The 16,711-nt window shown below is 36.8% G+C and overlaps 1 protein-coding gene across 42 annotated transcripts in view; it reads left to right on the top strand.

Moving 5' to 3' along the window:
• The window catches only part of LOC101691019 (ABI family member 3 binding protein), a 248,767-nt gene that overhangs the window by 144,955 nt on the left and 87,101 nt on the right, over nucleotides 1-16,711 (top strand). For 20 of the 42 annotated variants that reach the window (XM_013045552.2, XM_013045541.2, XM_013045542.2 and 17 more), the window contains 11 exons: nucleotides 42-104; nucleotides 221-295; nucleotides 1,000-1,047; nucleotides 2,631-2,690; nucleotides 3,507-3,596; nucleotides 9,150-9,209; nucleotides 11,431-11,490; nucleotides 12,291-12,374; nucleotides 14,095-14,154; nucleotides 14,900-14,983; nucleotides 16,561-16,617. The exons of 2 other annotated variants lie outside the window; for them this stretch is intronic. In XM_013045552.2, coding sequence (XP_012901006.1) covers nucleotides 42-104; nucleotides 221-295; nucleotides 1,000-1,047; nucleotides 2,631-2,690; nucleotides 3,507-3,596; nucleotides 9,150-9,209; nucleotides 11,431-11,490; nucleotides 12,291-12,374; nucleotides 14,095-14,154; nucleotides 14,900-14,983; nucleotides 16,561-16,617 — 741 coding nt within the window. Of the gene's footprint in view, nucleotides 1-41; nucleotides 105-220; nucleotides 296-999; nucleotides 1,048-2,630; nucleotides 2,691-3,506; nucleotides 3,597-9,149; nucleotides 9,210-10,020; nucleotides 10,111-11,430; nucleotides 11,491-12,290; nucleotides 12,375-14,094; nucleotides 14,155-14,899; nucleotides 14,984-16,560; nucleotides 16,618-16,711 lie in introns of all 42 variants that reach the window. 20 more of the 42 variants (XM_013045564.2, XM_045088264.1, XM_013045569.2 and 17 more) reach the window with 15 other exon arrangements.

Below are 16,711 nucleotides of genomic sequence, written 5' to 3'. Positions count from 1 at the left end.
ACCATGACAATTATTGCTAATTTTTAAACCTTTCTCTTTAGCATCAAAACCATCCAAAAGACCTAAAACCACACGTAGACCAGATGCACTTCAAATCCAGCCTGGTAATCACTACTTTCACTGCCTTGATCTGTAACTAGGAAAATGGTGTGTAAGTAACACTAATCTTGACATTCACAGCTCTGCTATGACACTAATTACAGGAACTTTTTTCCTTCAGATTCAAAACCACCAAAGCAATTACTTCCTAAACCCCAAACCCCAGCACAACCAGATATGCCACCAACTAAACCCGGTAAACATAATTTCCTGTGCTTTAGTTTAAAAAGCTTTTTCTTTGGGAATGTTGTTGAAAACTTTTATAATTTGCCATACTGTATGAAGCATAGAAACCCAAGTATGATTTTGTTCATTACCTTTTCAAAGTAACCACGTTAATTGTTAAATGAACAAACCAATATGTAGAAAGTTAGTCGGTTTCACATCTGATAGTCTGACAGTTTCCACTTTCTTAGCATTTTTAGATTTTGTTTTCTGAATTTGGGTATGTAATGAATAAAAGCCTGATTTTTCTATATCTGGAACATATTTGAAAGTGATTTTAGCATTCACCAATAGATAAGACTCGAAAGGCTGGCACAGTGTTTATGCTTTGTAGGCAATAATCAGAGATTGGCTTCCTCTAAAATACCTTAATGGCATTTTAAATAGCAACAATTACCTAAGTGATTTCCTATGAAGTAAGAAGATATTTATATAATAGTTCTAAAAATTCAACTGCTTTGCAACTGAAAATTTCTCCTAAGGTTCCAATTAGTACAAAATTCTGATTTAGTAAGAGAGTATCTCTTATAATTAATAAGCTTATAAAGAAAGCAATTTATATCAACTTTAGAATAAATCACGTTCTGTATCTTATGAATTAAACATCAGTAAGCACCAGAAAGTTTGGGCTTCTTTATTTTTCTTACTTCTATCTGTTTATTTTTTATGATGCAGTCTTTGAGCCTGTTACATTGGAGACTGAAGCTCCCTCCCCAACCATAGGTAATGAGGTCTTCCTTCTTGGTTGATGTCTCTTTGAGTTTGCCCTTCTCATCTGTCATTAACTGTATCCTCTTATGTATATGATGCTCATTGATCATTTTTTCATTCATTTCCAAAACATTGTTTGTTATTTTTAACAGGGAACTTTTCAACATCAAAAGGCATTCTTACTTCTGCTGCTCACTTTATAACCCCTGAATGTCATTCTTCCTTTGATCACCTTCAGAGGCATTTAGATTGCTTGCAGCAATGGACGCTGTCAAGGATTGCAGGGGCTGAGAACACAGCCATCCTGCCATCCAGGAAATCTTGGAGATTTCTGCTTTTATGTGTCTGCAATTTACCGTTATGGGAGAGGAGCAGTTAAAAAGCTGGTTGGGGCTGGAGACAATACCCAACTGTCCCTTTCTTGCGAAAGTCCTTTCCTCTTTGATCCTGTACTGTTCAAATGCACCTGGACACTTCTGCCCACAAATTCATCTTGAGACGCTGATTTCCCAAGCAAAACAAGGATTTCCTTTTTTGTCTGAAGGCAAACAGTTTTGAATATTCTTACATCCTGTTGTGCTCACTTTCTCCACCTCTCCTGTACGCCATGTTTTCCATTAATTTAGAAGATGTTGTCAGATGTGGCTTCAACCAACTCTGCTGTTATGTCTTAGCAAAAGAAAATCTCCATACAAATGTTTACAGTGTCTTCATGATAAGATCTTTAATGTTACATTTAGTCTTTTGGACTTAATGAAAAATAGAGATACCAGTTTAAATCCAAGGAGTTACAAATCAGGATTTCATATCTATGCATAATTCATTCATTTCAGAATATTATAGAATTCTAGGAATCCTAAACAAAAAGTTGAATTATTACTCTTCAAACTTTTTTCTTAATTATCTCTGTTGCCCACTTAATTATTCATTTCAAATAAATAAATAAATAAAGGAGAAATAGTAAAAAATAATACCCCATTTATTATGGAGAAAAGCCCCAAGTTTATCTTTTGCATAACTGTCCCACATCTCCAATAAACAGGCTAATTGAGAACACTTTTAAAGATTCTCCTAACCATCGCAGTTCCTCAAAACAAATACCAGTGGTGGTGAAAGCCTTCCAAATACTAACAGAAGCTTTTGCAGTTTTTTTTTTAATTATTTTTTTAAGATTTTATTTATTTATTTCACAGACAGAGATCACAAGGAGGCAGAGAGACAGGCAGAGAGAGAGAGAGAGGGAAGCAGGCTCCCCGCACCCTGCAGGCTCCCAAGCTCCCCTGCTTTTACAGCTTTTAATAGTAATTTAAATATTAGACAACAGTGATGTTTTTGGAACCAAGTTTCCAATGTAGTTGGAATCAGATAATTAAATACAGAAAAAGGCCTCATAGTGATGCAAAATATAAAAGGTATGCCTATTTTGTGAGATAAATGGATAGCAGAGTACAGCCAGTAATTAAGACCAAATACTATTTTTACGGTGTTCAGAAATGCTTTTTCATCATTACAGAGTAAAGAAGATTCATTTTCAAGATAATTTTCCTTCTTTTTGTACAGTTCTTAAATTTCTGTTGTTTATTGCTTTTGGTCAGTTCCTGCCACAGACCTTGAACCTGTAACTCTGAGAATTGAGACTCCCATGACAACGTTGGGTAATGATTTTTTATGTCTTAAAGCAAGTGCATTTTCTGTCCATTATCTAGTCCGTTCTGCTACTATCTTGGTCAAGGGGTTCTCTTTTTCTAAGGTTTTCCTCATCGCCCTCTCTTGTCACTCAACTATATTCTTCACTTTGAATATTGAAGATGTTTAAAGTAAGTTACTTGGTTAGTTACTTGGTTAAGCCTGTACGCAGCTGGAATAGAGCATCTATTTTCCACGTTATTCAGTTTCTTAGTGCTTTACAGAGCCTCCGATTCTGCTCAGTGTTCTGTGGTAAAGCTAAATTTCAAATACAATTAGGAGTGGCTGCTCTATAACATCAATTTTAGTTCTGTAGACATTGACAGAAGGTTGTGTTAAGATAGGCAGGGCATTTTTATTGTCTACCAATGATTTTAAGAAATGAAATGTACTTATTCTAATGTTTAATGGGAGGTATGTCTAAGCCAAATAATTTCTAAGTACAATCTCCCCAAAACAGGTAAGCCTGTGTCCCTCTCTGATTCAGACATGTTATGTTTCTGGGGTCAGAATCCTTTTTGAAAATCTGACACCAATAATAATAAGCTTTTTGGATTGTTAGAATAATGTTATATATTCTTTGCCAAAAGAACTGTCAGTGGACCAGTCCCCCCAAATTTTCTTGCATATAGATGACAAAATTCCCAAACCAAAGAGGCAAATTTATTAAGTCTTAGAAAATCTAGCAAAACTTTAGCGAAACTTTAGAAAACCTAGACCCATGTATCATCCGTTCTTGAGTATCTGGAGTTATAAGACAACATTAACCAGTTTCCTTTCTTCAGCTCCAAAAACTTCACAACGACCAAGGACACGTCGTCCACGTCCCAAACATAAATCCACACCGAGCCCAGCTACATCTCAGAGCAAACTAGGTAAATATGTGGCTCCTAATGCCTGTGGAACCCTGTGGGATATGATTTTGGGGTGACAGTTTAACTCGCCAGCTAATAGCTCCTGGGACCCTTCAGTGTGAAGGCCTGAGTAACAAGAGCTCTGGTTAAGTCTCTGTGATTTTCTTGTGCTTCTTGGTGTCTTCTTGGTAACTTTGTATTTGCTTTCTCTGAAAAATTATATTTTCTCTTTGATTCTGGTTTATCAAAAGCTTACTTAGTTAAGTATATGACTAGCATATTTAGTTCACTTAGTCACACATTTTATTAAGTGCTACATTAGCATCTGTGAAAAATAGAAATAACAAATGACTTTGTTGAGGAAGGAAATTTCTCATGTAGAAACTGTTCATAAATAGATATAAAGGAATATGGGCAGAAGCAACATATTTATTGAGTTTTACCAGCTGTCAGGCATGCAGTTAATTGTTAGAGAAGTGAAAGATTATGCTGGTATGCATAATGAGGACCTTGAAATTTATACAGCTTGTGGATCGGTTGTAGTGATAGACAGGAATAATATAATCAGAGGTGGGGTGGTACCAGATGTGTGGATGATAGCAGAAGAGGAGGAATTAGAAGGGCAACCTGATTGGGAGAAGAGGAAAAGACAATGTTCACTTAGCAGATGCTCAAAAATTTTGGTCAATAATGCTACTTTTAGATGGGTCCATGAAGAAGACTTTGAATGATTGATTTCAATGATAGGATTTACAGCCTACTCTCCTATCCTCCTGTCAGGTCTTTTCTGCCCTGATAACAGAGAAATGCACTGACAAGTTTTGCATACTGAATGACCCTCCGTATCTTGTTCTTTTATATGACTTCAGTTGGACAGAAGTCTTGGTCTTTTTCCAAAGTGGACTCTCAAAAAAAAAAAAAAAAAAAAAAAGCATCATCTGTTCCGGTTATTCATTATAGTATCTGCTTAAAAATATCAACTATTTCCTCCATCATGATCTAGGGCCTTTTTTTCCCAATAAATTATACTTTCACATTCAATTCTCATAATTTTTAATCATAATGTTACTAGAGAGATGCCTAAAGATTTTTCTAAGCAGGATTTTTCGTTGTGTTATCAGATAATATAAAAACAAGAAAGGCTTGGAGACATGTGGAGATACTAAGGTTATAACCATTTCATAAGAACAAATATCTTTGTACCCTTACTTCAGAACTTTAAAATTTTTGCCTTTTGGCTATAAAAACAGTGGCACACAGGTAAAGTTCATTTTTAAGAGAGTGTGAAGACTTTTCTCATGGGTTTAACATTTCTTTTTTCAATTACTTTTGATCATTACTTGCTACAGACTCTGAACCCATTACTCCTGGGACATATTGAGGTAATGATCCTTTATGTCCTTTAGCAAGTGCTTTTTCTTGTTCACTGTCAAAGTTCTCTGTGGTGCGATATCGATGATGTTGTCATAATTTGTTATCATCCCATTACAGTATTCAGCTTACAATATAAAAGCCTTTCTAACAGAAATGTGTATGGACTCAGTAAAGACCACTATCTGCCCACATCCTAGCTTGAGACTGCATCATGTCAGTCTCAGTCTGTTTAAACAATGCTGTTGGTTAGAGCTAAGGTCCGAATATGGTTCTCCATATATCCTTTCCTTAGGCCACCAATGCATTATCGATTATGATACCATGAATTTTCTTTAGGCATCTTACTTTCTGTATTTGAAGTTCTCCCTAACTTTTTACTTCATGGTGTTTCAGCTCATTTTGTATGCTTAATCTAGTGAGTTTACCAGGTGGAAAATTTGCCCAGGCTTAGGAATTCTAAATTATAATTAGAAGTGAATACTCTAATGTGCTTTGAACTTCTCTCTCATCATCATATTTTAGGGGCAATTTGTAACCAGTTTTGGATTGGGGACAACTTTCAAAGAAATGATGGCTCCTCATCTTCACTTCTAAACAAAATTTTATTGTAACTTAGTCTTTGACAAACTCTCAATTTTAAAAGGAAACCTATTAATATATCAAAGGAGGAAATATCAAACCAAAGTAACAAAGCTTTCTCCACTCAGACTGACAGATTTTAGAAAGCTTAGCCATATCATCTTATTCAGAGTTTATGGAACCATCAACATTATATTAACCCTAAATTTTCTTCCTTCAGCTAATAAATTGTCTAACAGATAATGTGGTCAAGGATAGTTAAGTTTACATAGTAAGCTGCATCCTTAGGGTGACTCTGACTACCCCTTACTCTCAGCCATAGTTTAGAAATGATTCTTAACTTTTTAATGCAGTTGGGGGACTCTAGGAGAATATGATAAGGGGGTGCCTGCCTGCCTCACTCAGTGCAGTGTGTGACTCTTGATCTTGGGGTCACAGTTTTGAGCTCTCATTGGGTGTAGAGATGACTTTAAAAATGAAATCTTAAAAAAAAAACGATAAAAAATACCAATCTTGACTCTCTGAAATAATAACTTTGCTTTTATGTCAATTTTGCCCCCCAAAGTATCAATAACAGAAGAAGATACAGTAGCATATTAGGGGCAAATTTTCACACTGGAAACATATATTTTATGAAACTTAAGAAAAATCTCTCAAGCTATAGAAAACAAAGAAATTTCTAAACCTCATAATTTGCAGAACCATAAACCTTAAAATAACTGAAGGTTATCTTTTTCCACTTCCAAAAACATCCCAATGGGCACTCCATTCACAAACCAAACTTAAAACACCTCTAAATCCAGATGAACCTAGGACTACACCAGATGAAAGCTCTGTCCTTGGTTTCAGGATCCTGCGAGACTGTTACTGGCTGAAAGTGTAAACCCACATACCCTCTAGCAAGGGAATCATGAAGAGTCCTTTTCCCTTCAGGGCTGGCAGAAAGTACATCTTTGGAAGATACATAATATTTCCTCTACCTCAGAGTAGTAGGAAACATGTTTTGTTTCATCTTCAGGCTAGTTGAACACAGAAAATTTTTCTGCATAAAAAGCCTACAGAAGGAAAATAAGGCAGGGTGTTTTTTTTTTTAATTAACTCATAATGTATTATTTGTTTCAGGGGTACAGGTCTGTGATTCATCAGTCTTACACAATTCACAGGTCTCACCATAGCGCATACCCTTCCCAGTGTCCATCACCCAGCCACCCCATCCCTCCCACCCGCCTCCCCTCCAGCAACCCTCAATTTGTTTCCTGAGATTAAGAGTCTCTTATGGTTTGTCTCCCTCTCTGGTTTCATCTCATTTCATTTTTCCCTCCCTTCTCTTATGATTCTCTGTCTTTTTTCCCTAATTCTTCATATCAGTGAGATGATATGATAATTGTCTTTCTCTGATTAATTTATTTCGCTAAGTATAAAATCTTCTAGTTCCATCCACGTCATTGCAAATGACAAGATTTCAGGTTTTTGATGGCCGCATGGTATTCCATTGTATATATATATATACCACCTCTTCTTTATCCATTCATCTGTTGATGGACATCTAGGCTCTTTCCATAGTTTGGCTACTGTGGACATTGCTGCTATAAACATTGGGGTGCATGTGCCCTTTCAGACCACTACATTTGTATCTTTAGGGTAAATACCCAGTAGTGCAATTGCTAGGTCATAGGGTAGCTCTATTTTCAACTTTTTGAAGAACCTCCATGCTGTTTTCCAGAGTGGCTGCACCAGCTTGCATTCCCACCAACAGTGGAGGAGGGTTTCCCTTTCTCTGCATCCTCGCCAGCATCTGTCATTTCCTGACTTGTTAATTTTAGCCATTCTGACTGGTGTGAGGTGGTATCTCATTGTGGTTTTGATTTGTATTTCCCTGATGCTGAGTGATGTGGAGTACTTTTTCATGTGTCTCTTGGTCATCTGGGTGTCTGCTTTGGAGAAATGTCTGTTCATGTCTTCTGCCCATTTCTTGATTGGATTATTTGTTCTTTGGGTGTTGAGTTTGATAAGTTCTTTATAGATTTTGGATACTAGCCCTTTATCTGATATGTCATTTGCTAATATCTTCTCCCATCCTGTCAGTTGTCTTTTGGTTTTGTTGACTGTTTCTTTTGCTGTGCAAAAGCGTTTGATCTTGAAGTCCCAATAGTTCATTTTTGCCCTTGATTCCCTTGCCTTTGGCAATGTTTCTAGGAAGAAGTTGCTGTGGCTGAGGTCGAAGAGGTTGCTAAGGCAGGGTGTATTTGCAAATTGAAGATTTTGGGGGTATTTCAACATTAAATGTTAGACTCATCATATAAGGTCTTAAGGAAGTAAAGCATCATTTTGGAGCTTGGTAGATCAGGGAAGGAGTTTAAGTCTTGATGTCACATCAGAATTTGTACAAGTGGACAGGTGAGAATGAACGAAGACAAGAAAAAAAATAGGATATATATAGAGGAAACCAGAGGGGCAGAGGATCTGCTTATTTGAAGTGTCCATCAAAAGCTCTTATTGGTTAATACCACAGAAAATTGAAGGAGGCTTGAATGTTCCATTCAGGAGTCCAATATTGTTCTTATGAGCTTCAGAATCCTTTTCTTTCCACACTGGATGATGTTTTTCTGGTACTGATAGTGTATGGGTGCTTTACTGAATGCCACAGACTGTGAGTGGGTCCTTGCCCAGTCCTCTTGAGTACCTTCCTTTGGACACAGGTCACAAGATATTTCCAAAGCTTAGTTATCAGCAAGGTCATCATACCCATTTTTGGTTATTTGTGTAATGGCTGCTGGGATCTTTAGGAACTTTTTCTGCAACCATAATGTGATAAACATAATAGATATCTTCTTTATTCAGCACCCACGAAAGTGCAAGTTAGTATTTTACTTGATTTTCAAGATGATTAGGGATGTATTTAAGTAAAAGCCTAAAAATGTCCTAGAGTCCACCATGTAGATTCAAATAATCAATCATGAACTAGCTGAACTGTTTCAACAGAGGTAACTGTTTACTCTTAACTGTTTCCCTCTGCTTAACAGAGACTACAAGTAATAACAAGACTTCTCATAAGATGAAGAAGTCCTCAACTATAGTTTAGCCAATTCTGGACCAAACAGTTGGTTTCCCTTTGTATTAGCTTATTAAGGCTGCCATAACATCATAGACCGGGTGGCTCAAACAATAGAAATTGATTTCTCACAGCTTTGGAGGCTGGAAATTTAAGATGATGGCTTCAGCAGTTTTAATGTCTCCTGAGGCCTTTCTCCTTGGCTTGTAGATGGTCTCATTTTGCTGTGTCCTCACATGGCCTTTTCTCTGTGTGTGAGCCTTCCTTGTGTGTGCCTCTATTCTTATAAGGTCATCAGTCATACTGGATTAGGGACCTACTCTTACAGCCCCATCTAATCTTAATTGCCTCTTCAAAGCCCCTATCTCCCCTATCTCCAAACACAGTCACATTTGGGAGTTAAGTCTTCAACATAGTAATTTGGGGAGACACAGTCACAGTCCCCTTTATCTAGAAATAAAGTAGTAGTTCTAGATGAAATGTTACACTGACAAAATATATCTTGAAGTAAATTTCATAACCCTTTATAAATTTTTTAAAAACTTCTTTTGCTTATTTTATTACTTCAGTTCCTGTGACAGACCTTGAACCTGTTACTCTTAGAACTGAGACACCTGGGACAACATTAGGTAATGATTCTGTGTCATTCACCAAATACCTTTGTTGCTCATTGTATATTCCATTCAGTCTCCATCTCCTGGCTTTCCCTCTCTCATGAGACAGCCACCATCATCTTCTGTTGCCATTCAGTTACTTCATCTGACAAATCCTGAAGCCTCTTAAAAACAAATTTCCTATTGTTTTTATGAGAGCTGATCTTAGCTTAATTCAAAACATTGCTTTCGCTGGTACATTTGCATTGTCATGTTATCTCGTGCTTTGTTGAACAGTGCTCTCTGTTAAAGCCAAGTTTAAAACAAATTCGGATCTTTTTCTTATCTAGATCAGAGGTAATAGCCATTCCTAGGGTCCTTTGTACATTTAGGTTGCTAAGTCTTTAAAAAACTATTTACATGGTATGTTTGTTTCTTTGTTGGTGCTTTAAGTAATGAGATGTTTTATTACTAATTTGACATATAGGAAATTACCTAAATCCAAAATTTTAAATTATAAGCCTTTTCCTCAGTGTGACCCTAAATGCCCCTCCCTTGCACCAGAGTTGAGCCTTCCTTCTCATTTTTTCCCCAATGAGGAAATTCTGTGTGTTTAATTACAAGTGTTAATCTTCATGCCTTGAACAAACAACTCAACCAGACACATGAATTTGCCTCAAAGTACCACCAATGATAAAAAGAAGACACATTGGCATAAAAAGATTAAAAACATTAAATAACGGAAAATTTCCTGTAACTTTTGAAAATCTGACAGCTCTTGGAAAAACCTCTCCTCAGAATCCAGAACCTTAACACCTAGAGTAACACAAAGCTTTTCTCTCTTCAGCTACTAAAACAACACAAAGACCCCGTAGTCCATGCCCCAGACCCAAAACAACACCAAGCCCTCAAGTACCTCAGACTGAATCTGATAAATGTGTGATTCCTTAGTTTAAGGGTGAACCCAAGTAGTCTATCCCCATGAGAACCCCAAACAGTGCCAACCTATTAGTGGCTCAAAGTGTGAGGTCATGACATGGTCAGTAATGTCTGCTTTGCCCAGGTGTCAGAGAATGTGGCTGGGTGCGATATATTTGGTGTTACAATATCTTACTCTATGTGAGAGTCTTCTCTGATATGCATCTAGTATATTTCTTGCCATCAACTTCCATTCAAATTTTAATGATAAATCTTCTTTATCAGAGCCAATACATTCTGTTCAAATAAACAAAAAAATCATAAGTCCCTTGCATATTTCTGGACCAATATTGGCAATTGTGGGTGATATGCCAGCTGTGGGAGATTTTCTAAAACAGTAGAGTTGGGTACATGTTTGCATGATACATTAAATACTGACCTTGCAAAGGAAAAGATCAAAGTCGATTAGACTTGGACCTTGGGCTTAGTACAGGATTTCAGTGAATGGAGGGAAGAGTGAACCATGGCAGAAGGGCTACACATGTAAGGTGGTAGGGGGTTAGCCACAATGACAGTCCAGCCTGAAACAGACTGTCTTACTTCCAGATGGCCAAAACAAGTTTATTGATGATGTTGCATTTGGAAGAGTCCAGAGAGCCTACTGAAAGAGGATTTTGAGGACCTGATTCAGGAGCTTAGATTTGATACAGAGACCTCAGTGGTCTTTGATTTCTGCTTTATCTGGTCTTTAGCCAAACAGATGCTCTACTGAGTATTTCAGACCGAATGACCATCTTTATTCTGCTCTCTTATGTGCCGTGGTTTGGAAAGAGTTCTGACTCTTTCCATAGATGAGTTCTGAGAAAGATCAACATAGTCCACTTCAATGATTAAATTTTATATCTGTTTCAAACTTAAAAACTGTTTATTGTATCCATGTTTACTTAAACATAGTAAGTATACATGTTCAGCTTCCATAGAAATACAGATTGAGCTCAGATTTTTTTAAAAAACAACTTCTTTCCCAAGTGTATGTTAGGTCAATGAATAAAAATATTTTCTAGTGCAGAGTTATCAGAATCCATTAGCTAAAACCTAGGAGAATCTTATGCTGACTTCTTTAAGACAATCAAGATAGTTCAAAGGCTAAACCTAAGACCAAGACTATAGTTTGGCCAAATCTTCAAAGAACACCATCTACTCTTTCCTTCATTTAGGAGGTTAATTTTTTTTCTTTGTTTTTGTAGAAAGATTGATACAAGTAGATTTGTTTAGATGTGAATGTTCTTACTTTTCATGTGTTTTAAAATTTCTTTGGTTTACTGTATTTTGGCGGCAGTTCCTGCTACAGTTCTTGAACCTGTCACTCTTAGACCCGAGACCCCAGAAACAACATTAGGTAATAATATATTATCTTTTCAACAAGACTTACTCTGCTTTTGTCAAACCCTGAGTTTCATTTTGCTTTATGTGACCATATGTCATTCTTCTTGGACATTCATTTATATTCTTAAAATTATGAAAACTATTAAGTTTACCTGTCATTTTAAAGAGAACCAGTCATACATGAATGTACTTCAGAACATTTATTTGCCAAGTAACCTATTTGAAATTTTTTCACATTATTTTTGTTTTATCTAAGCAGTGTTGGTTAAAAAATGGTTCTCAAACATACTGTAGCTTCCTACCTCTTCTCTAGACAGATAAAGCCAAGAAATAGCAATCATGGGGCCAGGAAGATCCATTTATTTCACATTTTGTTTCCAAATTTTTTTCTATTTGTGTGATATTGTTTTGTTGATATTTAGGTAATGACGTGTTTTTGTTTTAGTAGTTACATAGAAAGTGTGGAAAGATAGGAAAATTGAATTCTAAATCTCGGGTTTAATATGACCATCCTTCATAATACATTAAAATTTAGCAGTGGTTCTTAACCTTTCTGTTGCCCAATCAACCTGCTCTATGACACTTTGATTATAATTACTAATATTTATTTCTTGAATTTAAAAGGGATTTTTTTTCTTCAAAGAAACTTCTATAGTACAAGAATTATATACAGAGTATACATTACAAAAATCTCAAACTAGAAGGACACATGTCTAAAAGTTGTAGAAAATCTAGAACCATATTTTCACCTCTCATTGCTTCCAGAACAGAGGTAATGTAGTTGTGTGATAACCCTAGAATTTCTTCCTTCAGCCTCCAAAACATCACAACAGACACGTCGTCCACGTCCCAGACCAAAAACCCCACCAACTCTTGAAGCATCTGAGTCCAAACCAGGTAAACAAGTGTTCCTGGTTTAGAGTTGCAGTAGCCTAACCCAGCAGGGGCTCAAGAGTAATCCCAATGTGTGGAAGTAACAAATAGGCCCCATAAAAGTAAAGATATAACTTGTGTTAAACAGCAGTTCCCACTGTAGAGATGGCAAAAGGAACACAGCAGGGGAAAATCTGTGGAGCAACTGAATGCTTCATTCTTCTAGAGTGAAGTCTTCTCTGTCACTGTGCATTTAATTAATTTCCATTTATATACTGAAAATAAAACTTTAGAAAAATTGGGCATATTGAGTTCAAATTAACAACTAATATCTTTAGTATCCCTGGGTAATATCAGCAAATTTGGGGGTATAAATTAGGTGTGGGAGACATGCTTTAATCCTCAGACATGCAATAAGTTGAGAACAAAAGCCTTCATAAATAAGATAGAAGATGGCTCTAGAAATCATGTATGCAAAGACAAGATCAAGATTTATTTCTCACTGCTATCAACAAAATGTACTAGGTACATAAATATGTACATCTCAAAAGTTAGATTAAGAAACTTAAATGGTGGGGCGCCTGGGTGGCTCAGTGGGTTAAAGTCTCTGCCTTCGGCTCGGGTCATAATCCCAGGTCCTGGGATTGAGCCCCGCATCGGGCTCTCTGCTCAGTGGGGAGCCTGTTTCCTCCTCTCTCTCTGCCTACTTGTGATCTCTGTCTGTCAAATAAATAAATAAAATCTTAAAAAAAAAAAAAGAAACTTAAATGGTGCCTTGAAACCACCGTAGTACATGTATAAGTAGAAAGGTAGGAATATGGAGTGCCTGAGTGGCTAAATCATTAAGTGTATGCCTTGGGCTCAGGTCATAATCCCAGAGTGCTGGGTTTGAGCCCTGTGTCCGGCTCCTTGCTCAAAGGGAACGTGCTTCTCCCTCTCCCACTCCCCCTGCTTGTATTCCCTCTCTCCCCCTCCCTCTGTCAAATAAATACATAAAATCTTTTTTTAAAAAAAGGTAGTAATAAAATCAGAAAGAGTGAGTATAAGTGAGACCAACCAAAGGAGAAAGTCTAACATTAGTACTAGTAGAAAAGATGTCTGACTAGAGAGAGATAGTCAAATCCTTCTGAATCTTCATTGGTCTATGGATTCTCACAGTGGAGATTCTTGGGCATCTGATGGAGTAATTGAGATTTGATCAAGTGGACATCAGTAAGCTCTTTGTTGCACATGAAAGCATATTTCTTTGCTTAGAATGAAGGGATAACCTGTTCAATTCATCATGCTGTAGCTCCACTTTCCTCCCAAAGTTGTTAGCAATACACACACATCCCATTTTGATTTATTAGTTAGAATCAGATCATCAAAGGAGGAATAAGAAAATCGTTACCCCACTTAGGTATGGCCAAATTTTAGGAAATCAGAGGTCTACTTTTTTTTAGTTGAATAGTTTTTAGAAGGGAGTTGAGGGAACTTGGAAGGGGAGGTGAACCATGAGAGACTATGGACTCAGAAAAACAATCTGAGGGTTTTGAAGGTGGGAGGTTGGTATTAGAGGGGGCACGGATTGCATGGAGCACTGGGTGTGGTGCAAAAACAATGAATACTGTTACGCTGAAAAAAATAAATAAAGAAGTTGCTACATAGTTCCAGAAAGTATATGATTAAGATAAATTTTGAAATGTTTTCAGGTTTTTTAACATTTTAAGCAATCATTTTGTTTATTTTTAATACTTTTGGTCAGTTCCTACTGCAGACCTTGAACCGGTTGTGTTGAGAACTGAAACATGGGTAACAACACAAGGTAATAACACATGCTCCTCAGTAAGTGCTGATTCTCAGACTCACTCCATCAACTTCATAGCTACATGTTCTTTTGCTTCATAAGGACTACATTGTCCTCTGTTGTCACTCCATAAAATTCTTCATCCTAAAAGTTTTGAGGACACTGACTCTTAAAACAAGTTGCCCCTTGTTTTTAAGAGAGCCATGCATAAACCTAACTCGGGTCTTCTGTTATACAAATAACCATCTAAAATTGCTCAGTCATCTCATGTGCATTTTAACCATGTTTTATTAAAGCTGGGTTTAAAAAGCAGTTCTTTTGACTCTACTGACTGTTACAGTATCAGGAAGTTTCTTTGTGCATCTGCAGTCCTACCTTTTTTAAAACTCTCTAATATCTGTCCTTTGATAAACATTTTAGTTAATTATATGGCCTTATCTTAGTAAACTATCACAGAGTTTGTATCTGACCATGGCTGCCCCATAATATTTCTGCAGCAGGACTTAACTCTTTTGTTCAATAGAAGAGAACTACGAACACTATTTCACTTCTTGAATTAATAACTTAATTCTGTATGACTCATTCTCAATGAAATTGCCTTTATAAAAGAATGTATACTACAAAGGGTGAAAGTTTCAAATTGAAAGGTTGAAAAGACAGATTTACTAATGTAGTAAGTTTAGAAAATCTGGATTCATGTGTCATGCTACCTTTAGCTTCCAAACTATGGACTCTGTAGTAACCAAAGGTTTTCTTTCTTCAGCTCCTAAAACATCAAAACGGACCCGTCGTCCACGTCCCAAACATAAAACTACACCAACTTCTGAAGCACCTAAAAAAAAACTGGGTAATTGTGGGTTTCTGGTTAAAGGAGTAGTCTTAGAAGCTCTTGGGAGTCTAGGATTGATGCCGGAGGGAGAAGAGATAGCCCTTGTGATCCCAGTATTGGTGAAGGCACTAGTTGATCTACACTGATCCCACCATTGACTTAACAAAGGAAAACATTGTTTGGGAGACATCTGGATGTTTGGGAGGGAACTGGATTCCTTGTATTTTGTGCATAAAGATCTTCAGTTTTAGTATATATTTTATTTACTCTTATTTTATTCCATACTTCTCTAGAAGACAAAATGTCTTAAATAGAACCAATCATTTTTATTTCAAGAAACATTAAGTGCCTTTCATTTCCTCCTAGAGCTACATCAACAGCTGTGAGGATATCACAGATGTAGATGGCTTCTTTTTACTTCTCAGTCTGTAGTATACCCAAAGTCAAAACCTGCCCCAATAGGAAACACTCAAAGATTGAACCAAGGCAATGTGTCTGTGCCAATCAAGATTACTTTTTGCAGGTTTTATGAACATCTATGCATTTAAAGAGAGAGACGTTTGTGAAGGACAGGAATAAGGAGTTAGGAAGAAAGTGGGAAATCTTAGAATTGAAGGGGAGGTGAACCATGAGAGACTATGGACTCTGAAAAACAATCTGAGGGGTTTGAAGCGGCGAGGGGTAGGAGGTTGGGGGAACCAGGTAGTGGGTATTAGAGAGGGCACAGATTGCATGGAGCACTGGGTGTGGTGCAAAAACAATGAATACTGTTATGCTGAAAATAAATAAATTAATTAATTAACTAAAATAAATTTAAAAAGGAAAGAAAGCAGGTATTGAGCCTAGCTAGAGGATACAGGTCTCCTGGAATAAGGGAAGTTCTGGCTTCTAAGTGGTAATGATAGCAGTGAGTTTAGAAGGGCCCGTAAGAGCAGTTGAAGAAAGTTCTTGAAGGTATGACTCAGAAGTTTGGATCTGAACCTAGAAGTATTAGTGGTCTTTCCTGCAACCTATTCCACATATATAGGGTACAACATTTTTTTGTGTAGAGCAGAGAGCTGCTCTAGTTGGCACCACACACTGAGTGGTTGTTCCTTATCCTAATTAGCTGAATACCTTTGCATCATGTGAGTTCTAAGACTATTTCTACTTACAACTTCTCAACAAGATGAACATAGTTCACTTTGCTTTGTTCTTTTCTTGCCTCCTTTCAAACATAAAACCATTTGCTGTAACCATCTTATTTAGACGTTCTATCTCCTTAAAGCTTCCACAAAAAAGCCAACAATTGCCAGAACACTTTTATTAGTATATATCTGGTAAAATGTTTAAACAAGTTTCCTAGGGCAATAGTCGGAATTAGGTACTTAAACAACTAAGAGAATATTGTATTGACTTTGAGAGGCTTACCAGGTTATGTAGGCTATCACTATTTCCTAAAAAAAAATATCTACTCGGTTATAGGGTGACCAAATCTTTAAGTACTTAATTTCAGAAGAAAATTTAATTGCTATACATTTATTGAAGCAGTGTTATGCTAGTTAGAATCAATTTGCTGACTTTTCACAAATGTTTATTTCATTGCTTTTCATTAGCTCCTACTACAGATCTTGAACCTGGCCCTCTTAGAACTAAAGCTCCAGAAATCGTGGGTAATGAGAATATGTGTTCCTCAAATAGTGCTTTTCCTGCTCATTGTCATACCACTGTAGCCATGGGTCCTACTGCATCCTAAAACCATTTTAA

The sequence above is a fragment of the Mustela putorius genome, unplaced genomic scaffold (genome assembly GCF_011764305.1).
Source record: "Mustela putorius furo isolate JIRA1106 unplaced genomic scaffold, ASM1176430v1.1 tig00003834_pilon_pilon_pilon, whole genome shotgun sequence".
NCBI lineage: Eukaryota > Metazoa > Chordata > Mammalia > Carnivora > Mustelidae > Mustela > Mustela putorius.
Note: the sequence above shows the minus strand (reverse complement) of the source record. Positions and strands in the feature narration are given on the sequence as shown.